General features: G+C 39.8%; 1 protein-coding gene across 3 annotated transcripts; it reads left to right on the forward strand.

Moving 5' to 3' along the window:
* Positions 1 to 71: 71 nt before the first annotated feature.
* Positions 72 to 10,146, forward strand: LOC124159509 (zinc finger protein 304-like). 3 transcript variants are annotated; one of them, XM_046535365.1, is made up of 3 exons: positions 72 to 158; positions 715 to 1,436; positions 2,155 to 10,146. In XM_046535365.1, exons 2-3 carry the CDS (start codon positions 757 to 759, stop codon positions 4,391 to 4,393), a joined length of 2,919 nt encoding a protein of 972 aa, XP_046391321.1. In that variant the 5' UTR covers positions 72 to 158; positions 715 to 756; the 3' UTR covers positions 4,394 to 10,146. The 3 variants fall into 3 exon arrangements, with proteins under 3 accessions (XP_046391321.1, XP_046391319.1, XP_046391320.1); XM_046535363.1 differs by lacking the exon at positions 72 to 158 and adding an exon at positions 383 to 635; XM_046535364.1 differs by lacking the exon at positions 72 to 158 and adding an exon at positions 383 to 635 and having other exon boundaries at positions 2,158 to 10,146.

Raw genomic sequence — 10,146 nt, forward strand, 5'->3', positions numbered from 1 at the left:
TCAATTCGACAGTCAACTTTTAGGAACCAATCGGCATTCATGGGCAATGTCTAATTTTGACAGAAAGGAAATATTTTGATAGAAAAATGATTATCTCCATTTAAATAACTCCGCTGTCCGTTTAAAAGCCGTGACAACAAATTTGGACTGTCGGCGAGGTTAGTAAAATGAGATTTGCTAAAATTTTAATGCTCTTCAATATCGAAGTAGTGATGACGATCATCACTGTATTTAACATACAATTACCATTTAGGTTCTTGGAAGAGATGCATGGAACTTGAAATTTATTCTATTTAAAAACGTTGTGGAGTTGCTTATTGTTTACAGTATGGTTGAATGAACATCGTGGAATTTATATGATTATAATCACAAATTACTGACCTGTCTTAGCCCATTGTTTCGAATTCTATTCGCCCATGCTTAATTTAAGTTGGTGGTATATGATCCATATAATGTTTTGGTTCCATTTACGCGTTCATGTGGAATCACCACTGAGAGTTTGGCATTTACGATAAGGGCATAGTGCTCGATCAGTTCCTTTTGTCATCGAGAATTATGAAATGTTCGTTAGTATATCGGTATATCAATTAAGTTGCTGTTGTCAATTATTGTCCACATTTGCATTAATTGTCGCTGTGAGTAATATATTTGCTTGGGAACGTTGTTAGTGTTCTTTGGCGTATTACGGGGGACACTAATTTTCCTTTTTTGCAGGTGTATAACCATGAAGAAAGAAAACAAAATTGTAATAGAAATATGACCCATGTTTGCCAAGTGCCGGAACAATGGGCGTACCATTGGCATCACAAGGACAATGGAGGTGATACCCTCACATTACCTGTAGGAAATTGTAGAATGGAATTAAATGTTGTGGAGCAGCGTTTTAAAGGTCAAGATGAAGATAGAATGTCATTTAATATGGATGTAGGCTCAGGTAGTGGTGAGCCTCAATTACTCCCTGGTTGCAATATTAAACAAAACAGTAGTGTAGGAGTTCATGGCACAGATCCTCATATAGCTCAAGGAGTGAACTCACTGTTGTACGGTCGAGATAAGGACAAACTACCTTTTGAGACCAACCAGCAGTCTATCACTGCATCAAATGATCAATCCTCGTTTTGGGGTTGCAGTCAAGTTAATGTCGATCCATCGTCTCATGCATCTGGAAAAACTGGATACGAGGAGGAAGCGGAACCAGTGAAGCAAAAGAATATACCGAATGACAGCTCATCGACAACAATCCAATCTAGTCATGAAATTTCCTCTGAGAAATCTAATTATGACTCGCAGAGTCCGGTGAAATCGTCTTGTGATACAAGTGAGGTGAACGACTTGGGCTTGCACTGTACTGCATTACTTTACCCACCGTTTGGGAACCCCTCCGATGTAGTGGCTCATTTCGTGAAGAAGGAAGATGTGCTATTAGATTGTAAAGGGTAAGGATGGATTTTTTTACACTTGTTTTCTTGTTACTTTTGGAAATGTTGTATAATTGTACCTTGCCCGTGATGTTGCTGATAGAAATTATTCACGTTCTTATTATTCTTGTTTATCGTTGGAGCATACATTTTATTTTCGCGGTAGCTGTAGGTCATTTCGTCTCGTACATCGTAGCTGCTTGAAAATTGAAAGCGCAGAAAAGTTGATGTTGATGGTGCGCAACGCATGTTTGTTTACACTTGGATGACGTACGAAATCGATATCGAAGTTTGGGTTACCGAGCCAAACGAAAAAAGGTGTTAATGTAAATTTTGGTTTCAATTTCAAATAGTGAATGAGCGGATGTCAACGCAGATTTGTTTTTATTCCTTTTTTATGATTCTATTAGTGATATTTTAAAGAGCGAATCAAATACATATCCGTAGGCTCTCTGTCTTGCTGATGTTAGGAAATGGCGGACCTATCGGTTTGGAGGTGAAAGACATTTAATGGCATTGTTTTCGACGCCTAGTTGAGTTCGTAGGCAGAAATGCAGCTAAGTGGGGAAGGTACTTGTAGATAATTAACTTAAGCATCATCTATTCATCGTTACTTTCTTAATGCAGTTATATACCTATGTTTTGTTGATATGAAAGGATTAAAATACTTAATAATGGCCATTTTCGTTTTATCACGGAAAATTGTATTCTTATACCTTTCTCTTTCTACTTTCAGCAGCCAGAATCAAGGAATATCGACGTCTATGGGTTGGACTGGCCATCCCTCGCTAGTGCATCTTGATTCTCTGAAAGTTGTACCTGAATTATTGGTGGAAAGGATACGGCAAGAGGATTCCATCATTAGGGATGTCTTCCAGAACGGTGGTAGTTACCAGATTGGATCACATAAAAGTATTTGTGGCAATTCAACTTCTGCTGCAGCTTTTCACGGCCCATGGGCTATAGCCTCATCTTGCGGCGTGAAGAATTACGGAGTTAATAGTAACGCCAAACGAAGTGGAAATCAAGTGGACTTTTCCAGTGGACGTGCGGCGAGTAATCGGCAGGCATCTAGGTTTCAAAATGATATATTCAAGACTCCTCAAGCAGTGAATAACGAGCAAAATATTGGTCTCAAGCAGGCCAATCACAGCAAAAATATGAATAGCAATTTTATGTGTAGAACGATGTTCTTGATGAACGATAACATTCAAAATAACTCTCGTGTTCACGGAAAAAATATTTTTAGCAATCCGTCGGCCCCTGGACCATTTGTGGATCCTAAGTGTAATTTTGACGCAAATTCCTTTTGCTGTGGCACAAATGGCTTGGTGTTTGCTGACAAGCACGTTCAAGCAGCCGCCAAGCACCAGCTCTCCGCTTGTGGCGTACTCCAGCCTCCTGTGGTTCCTCTGGACTGTGGGGATACTGTAAAGAGAGAAGTGTCTGTATGTCCAACACAGACGGGCATAACCGAGTCGCCACAAGGCGACCAGAGGGCCTCCTCGGAAGTAGAGGCAGTCGATGGTGGTCGTGCAACGGGCACAACCGTGAATCCTAAAGACCCCAAATGTCCGGGGAAGCCCAAAGAACGACCCTTTTCGTGCGAGGAGTGCGGGAAATCCTTCCTTCTCAAGCACCATCTCACCACTCACACTCGAGTCCACACGGGCGAACGCCCTTACATTTGTTCCGAATGCGGAAAATCCTTTGCCCACAAGCACTGCCTCGTGACGCACCAGAGGTTGCACACCGGCGAGCGCCCGTACACCTGCCTTGAGTGTAAGAAGTCTTTCACCCTGAAGCACCACTTGGTGACCCACACGCGGGTCCACTCGAGGGACAGGCCCTTCTCGTGCGAGGAGTGCGGACGCACGTTCTCGCAGAAGCGCCACCTGGTGACCCACACGAAGCTGCACACTGGGGAGCGGCCCTTCGCCTGCTCTGAGTGCGGCGAGTCCTTCTCGCAGAAGGAGCACCTCACTACGCACTCGCGCTTTCACGGCGGCGAGCGTCCCTACGTGTGCCCCGACTGCGGCAACGCCTTCCAGCGCAAGTTCCAGCTGGTGTCGCACGCGCGGCTCCACGGCAAGCGGCCCTACTCGTGCCAGATGTGCGGCAAGGAGTTCCTGCAGAAGCGCACGCTGGTGGCGCACACACGGCTGCACACAGGCGAGCGCCCATTCGCCTGTCAGCACTGCGGTGAGTCCTTCGGGCGCAAGTGCGAACTCGCGGTGCACTGCCGCGCCGCGCACACGGCCGGCGGCCGCTCCTTCGCTTGCCGGGAGTGCGGCAACTGCTTCGCTAGCCGGGAGGGGCTGGCCCTGCACCTGCGGTTGCACGCCGGTGAGAGGTCGCTCGTCACCGACCTCTGCGGGCTCGCCTTCCCCGGGATGACGGCGGGCAACCACCCGGTGGCCAGGAGCATGGTCCCCGCGGGCAGCGGTGGCGGCAGCGCTGCCATGGCCTCCGCCGGAGGAAGCTCCAGCTCTGGTTCGCTGACGGACGGCCGATTGATCGGGACCACGGCATCCCAAACGCCTGTTCAGCCCAACAAACCACATCTTTGCCTGCAGTGTGGGAAATCTTTTGCACAGAAGCACGGTCTCGTTCAGCATACCAAAAGACACTCGGGCGAGAAGCCGCATACTTGCACGAAGTGTGGGAAGTCATTTGCACAGAAGTACAGCCTATCCTTGCATTCGCGCCTACATCCACCCGATGACCCTGCTCCTCAGCCTACTCCTTCGCAGCCTCCAGTTTCCACCACCACCACCACCGCCAGACCTTTGGACTCTGCAGCACCCTCCATTCAGCAGCAAGTACCACAACAGCAGCAGCACCCTAGTAACCCCCCCTCTTTGCAACACTCTAGTCCATCAACAATGCTTCAACATTCTAGTCCTCCTGAAATCCAACATTCAAGTCCACCCCAGCCTGCACACACTCCATCTGGAGGTGAAGGGACCCTGTAGATGATTGTGCCCCATATTTCTGTGCCACTATCTCATGTTATTCCTTAGTTAAATGGATCAAATCAGTGATGATTATTATAGCAATTCTATCAACTTCTCATCTCCCGTTTTCAGATTGAAAAGCAATTAGTCATCTTTACTCGTGAAGCGCAAACATTTCAAAATTGAATCTAATTGACTTCAGAATGGTATATTTTCCAATGAATGGGATAGGGGGTGAATTATGGGCTACATGGGTGTGCGCCTTGAGGTCTACTCCATGAATGGATATCATCATTAATGCAGACTGTATTCTAAATCCCACACACTAAAGGCCTGCTCCACTAGTAACTTCATTCTCTGTTCAACTCGAAGGTTGTTTGATTCTACGTCTGGCCTTGAATTATAATTTTTTTAGTGCTGAAATACTAAAATCCACAGGATACATTCAAATAGAAGTCAGGTTAGGCAATGACCCATTGGGAAAACTTTGCTGTTCTGATACTTTATCCGTAATATTGTTCAAGTTTTAAACTGTGACCATTTACATTCTGTTTTGAAATGGAGTAGTTTTTTAAACTGAATCTTTTTTCGTTTAAAAATAATTGGAATTTAAATGTTGACATTTTTAAATGGAATCTTTTTAGAAGTACATATTAATTTCTTCGAAATTCTAAATAGAAATTCCTGTTCCACACAACAGGGTAGAGGTGTACTTCCATTGTACTGAACAGCCTGGGCCTTCTCTATAATTACCATTATTTATATATGGATACTTTCTCTGGTTGGATTCTTATTCACTTTGGATTTTGAAGTACAAATTGAAATGAATTGATTTAATTTTATTATATGTTGGATAAATGTCCGCTGATTAGATGTCAGCAGTCATATTAGTTAAAGCCATTTTGGTGCCTTGCGCCTGTTTTTTCCCATCATTAACTCCTGTTTCATAAGAATTTTGCGGCCACTACGTGAGGTGCTGTTCATACAATTCCTCATTGTGGTTGTTTGTAGATCTTTTAATGTGGTTTCATTCTTAATTGTTATGTCTTAAATGACGTCATTATTTTGATAGCTATGATTTGTCACATGCATCTTTTTACTTGGATGTGCTTGATTCAAGAGAGTGAAGATCAAGGACTCCTTTGGGTTAATTTCTTAGGAAAGATGATTTTTTAAAGGCAAATGAATTTGATGATTTTTTGTGGTATTAAGATTTCCTAAATGTCCATGAATAATTTTTTCAGGCTAAATTCAATGAGAACAAAAATGTGTATGTAGTACATATTTAGTATGAAGTCAATACTCAATTGGCTATGTTCATTTTAAGGAAGCCCTAATATGTCTGATTCCAGAAATGCAAATATGTTTTGAAGTTTTTTGTTTATTATTATCAACCTTATGTGAAAGTCTAACAGAATTTTTTAAATAATGTAGCTGAAATGGTAATTTATAGAGAAATTCCGTCTAGTTGCCTATAAAATATATCATGATAGAACACGAGATTATGCTTAAGGCATTTTATTTATTAGAGACTTATCCGCTAGTTAATGATTGTAGATAAACCTGTGAAGACTCGATAATTTGCAGTAATCCATGTCATGTCAATCAAATGAATGATGGATTGGAAAATCCAAGATTTCATTTAGATCAGTCACATTGGTGTGCATGCATTTAGTTATTTGATTTTTTGCCGTTTTGCTGCAATGGAAAAGGGATTCAAGGGAATTAAAGTGTTCATAAGTTTGACCCTCCCTGGTTTCAAATTGATATGAATGAAAATAATTCAGTGGGGCATGTAATAATACTTTTTCCAGAAAGGAATTAGAAAAGGGAAAGTTCATCTTCAGTGCATTACGCGAGAACAGACATCATTCGCAGCTCCGAAAGGGCTGATGGAGTCATAGTTTAGTAGCTATCCCCTTTGAGATGATTAATATTTCTTCAAAGGCTAAACATCCTGTACTAGCACATTCCTGTTCAAAAGGACATAGTTTGTTTATTATAACAATCAGTATACACTTAGTTCTTCCTCAGGCTTTTGTGGTACAAACTTGTTTCTCTGTAACAACATTATTAGATTCTTTATCGGTTTAATAAGTCCTGTACAAATATATACTGAATGTTAGAAGCCACAGAGTAACACCTGAAACCATTTATTTCATTGCAAGTTTATCTTAGTTCCTGTTATTTTATAGAGATCTACAATTTTCTGAAGCCCCATGCTTGGCATGTGATGAGTGAAGTTCATTATGATAATGTTAGTGTGGAAAATATTTCATGAAGTGGAATTAGTTAATGAATTCAGATGCTAATCATTGTGCTTTTGGCATTAACAAAAATTCCTCCTTCATAATGAAATTTCATTTATTTAAATCCTCCTTCATTTCTTGTTTTCTCAGATGCACTAATGACTCAGTGTGACATATTTTAGGCAACAATAATGTCACTCAATGGCTGCACAAGAAACAGTATCCATTGTTGATTTGTTGCTATGATGAAACCTACTATTCAGTCAGGCTGTCCTCTTAAAGGAAGGTTTCTTAAGTTATTGGTTACGTACCTGACTGTGTGTGTGTCCTCATGGGTTCCTACTTCTTGGCTGTTAATTGCTTTCATGAAAGTAGTCTAATTACAGTGGAAGTAATCAGAAGCATATCTGATAATTGCACTCGCCCTAGTGGTAGGCATATTACTAAATCACTCAATCATTTTTTCCGTCCCTCCAGCAATAGCTTTTGAGGGATCAAAACAGTGATTGCCTATTCCCAACATATTCTGAATCACATGGTCATTCCGCCGTCCCTTTTTCAATCGCTTCTTCCGTCTCTTTCCGTTTGTGCAACTGTCATTCTATTAAAAACCAAAATTGGTTTTACAGTCACCGCTGGCAGTCATGTGTTCTGATTGGTTGAGAGACGGTGCAAGTGAGGGTAACAGGGATGCGCTGAGTGATGGAAAAAGGGGTGGGACTTCCCATCCCTGGAGACATCGCAGAAAACAATTGTGTGAAACGATCATTTTCCCCCATCATTGGAGTGATCTCTAGAGCTGTCGCCCATTAGGGGCAGAAAAAATGATAGTGTGATTAAGACATAAGTAAGAATGTGGGATAGCGTGGGGTGTGGGTTACAAAATGGAAGATGAACTACTGCTCTCAGTCAAACATTGATGTTTCTAGAATAAAGTGGGTTGAAAGTGGTAAAAAGTTATTAATCCTTGGGGAAAATGTATTATCTGATTCAGTATTCATTTTGTGATACTACTTGAAATGATCCCTTTGAGGTGAAACTTAGAGGATAATGCAGACCATGGCATTTCATATCTGTTTTAGTATGCTTCTCAAGTAGTCGACATTCCAGTGATAAATTTAGCTCTCAGTTTGACTTGTATCTATTCTATTTAGTGATCTTGTGTGACTGCATTAATATTATCACCGATCAGCCTGCTTAGTGAAGAAACTAGTAAAGTTGTATGTAATTGAAAATAGGCATTAATAGTTAGATGAAAGTAACTGATAAATTTCTGTATTTAGTTAAGGATGTGTAATCCATATTACTTCAGATATTTTGAGAATCTGAAGTAGTGGAAGTTATAAACTCATGTATTCATTTGAAAATCATTCAAAACAGGTTCCTAGTTGATTGTATGTTACTTGATGCAAAAGCAACTCCACTCATTGCTGTTGTGGATTTTGTTTGTAAATAAGCTCAAAGAATAGGGTGGATGTCATTGTAAGTCCTGCAAATAGTAACTTGCTGAAGTAATTATAGGAATTATTTTTGGGTTTTAAGATCAGTGGTGATCATGTGAGCTCGCTTGTATATAGAAAGCCTGTGGTGTTGTAACTTAAAAGTTGAAAAGTGTGCAGCTTTTATGCCAGTTGGTGGCACCAAGTATTACAGTTTGATTATTAACTGCTATTTACTTAGTTCCAATCTTACATAAGTTGACAATGTTACAGTAATTAGTAGTTAGTGAGCATTTCATGTACTCTTCAGCAATTACCAATCATCCCTGTTAGCATTTCATTTTGAAGATTAATATTTTTAGTATTAATTATCATTTACGCAATTTTTAAAACGTTAAGTAGTGATATTATGATCAGTAAACTGAAAAATATCAGAATCATTGGTGATGCACCAAATCAGAGCTCATACATCGAGCTCCGATCATAGGTCTTCGTGCTATTAAAAAATGGACAATAGTGAATTCTCTTTCTGATGCATTTCTAATGTCTTTATTGATTCTCTCCAGTCAAATTTCCAGTGATTTGTACTTTACTGTGGAATGTTACTAGACAGAGCTGTGGCCATGTATTGGACGGTAAAACTAGGCTTCTATTTTACATGAATTGTAGCAGGTCATCTTATTGCCCAGTTAACACACTGCATATGAAGCAAGCATATGTTGAAAAGTGGTAACCTTTAGACAAGCAAGCAGCATTATTACTGAGTAGTGTCTGGTGAAATTAAGAATTTTGGATACCAGTTATTAGTATCCAAAGTACTCCATTATTTATTATTCCATGTGGTTCTTCATTAAGTTTTGTTGAAACCATGTCTAGCTCTATTTTGCATTTTTAGTTCTTTCCTTCTCACTAAGTTGCATTTTACTGGGCATTTGTCTGAGTTAAGTGGCATATGCTTCGCTATATAATTGGCTCGAGGTGTTTGTAAGAAATATTACACAATGGATTGACCATTAGACGTAAATTTAAAAAAGATGTATTCAAAGTTTAGAAAAAACCATGAACTGGCCAGCAGTAAACCGTTATGGAGTCACTTGCTGGTGCACAAATTCCACAGTGGAAAAATGCCTGTTATTTAATTGTACTGCTCTAAGTATGTACATATCTGGGTGTTGAATCTGATAACTATTAGAGTTCATCAACTCAATGAAGAAATAAGTGACATTAGCTATGAGTGCTTCATTATCTTCTTACGGCTAGCTAGCTGTAGCTGACCCTTAGCAACAAAAGAACTGGAATAAATGGCTTGGTGCAGCATCCCGAGGTACTTTTTCTGATTCAGAGCGAGGTGGAAGATTCTTCTGCTGTGGAATTTCTGCTCTAAATGAATCAGTCGTGTATCTAATGGCTTTTGGCTCTTAAATATGCTGTAAATATTACCAAAGTATCTAAATTAGTTTGACCCCTCATGGATATCTGTATAAAACATGACTTAACTACTGCCTCTGCAAAATTTAGAAATGTGGTCACCTTGCTTGCTGAAAGTAACTACCTTTGAATTGAATGAATTTATCTGTTTTTAATGATGATTTCTGTAAAGTGCTATTAATATTTATTTTGTTTCTATGGATTGAATATGAAAAATATAGTGATTTGATTTAATCATAGAGGTAGTGGAAGATATATTTGGTGACCATTATTGCACTTTTTTTATAAGATCTATTTATTGGCCAATATAATGCCATATTTTACTGTAAGAGTTATTTTTATTTTGAAAAAAATTATTATAAGCAGATGGATGTACAATGAAAAATAAATAAATAACACCATTTTCTCTATTATGGTTAGTATTTTTTACTGTGGCAACTGAACCTGTAGTTGATTGAATCTGACCGTATGACTGAAGTATGCTTGGCTAGGAAAGGAAGTGGCTCCGATTGCTTAAGTACTTGCAGTTTATACAGTAGATCCTCACTGTACTTCAAAGAATGATGACTACATAATTATACCAGTATATCTGAATAGCAATTGTGAGATGTGTTTTGAATCCTGGAAAAATAAAATGATTTTTTTTTTCATGGTC

The sequence above is a fragment of the Ischnura elegans genome, chromosome 5, assembly GCF_921293095.1.
Source record: "Ischnura elegans chromosome 5, ioIscEleg1.1, whole genome shotgun sequence".
Classification (NCBI taxonomy): Eukaryota; Metazoa; Arthropoda; class Insecta; order Odonata; family Coenagrionidae; genus Ischnura; species Ischnura elegans.

Coding starts and splice junctions, on each gene's coding strand:
- LOC124159509 (XM_046535363.1), top strand. CDS start 561: ATGTTCGTTAGTATATCGGTATATCAATTAAGTTGCTGTTGTCAATTA. Junction 636..714: donor CATTTGCATTAATTGTCGCT/GTGAGTAATATA, acceptor CCTTTTTTGCAG/GTGTATAACCATGAAGAAAG. Junction 1,437..2,154: donor GTGCTATTAGATTGTAAAGG/GTAAGGATGGAT, acceptor TTCTACTTTCAG/CAGCCAGAATCAAGGAATAT.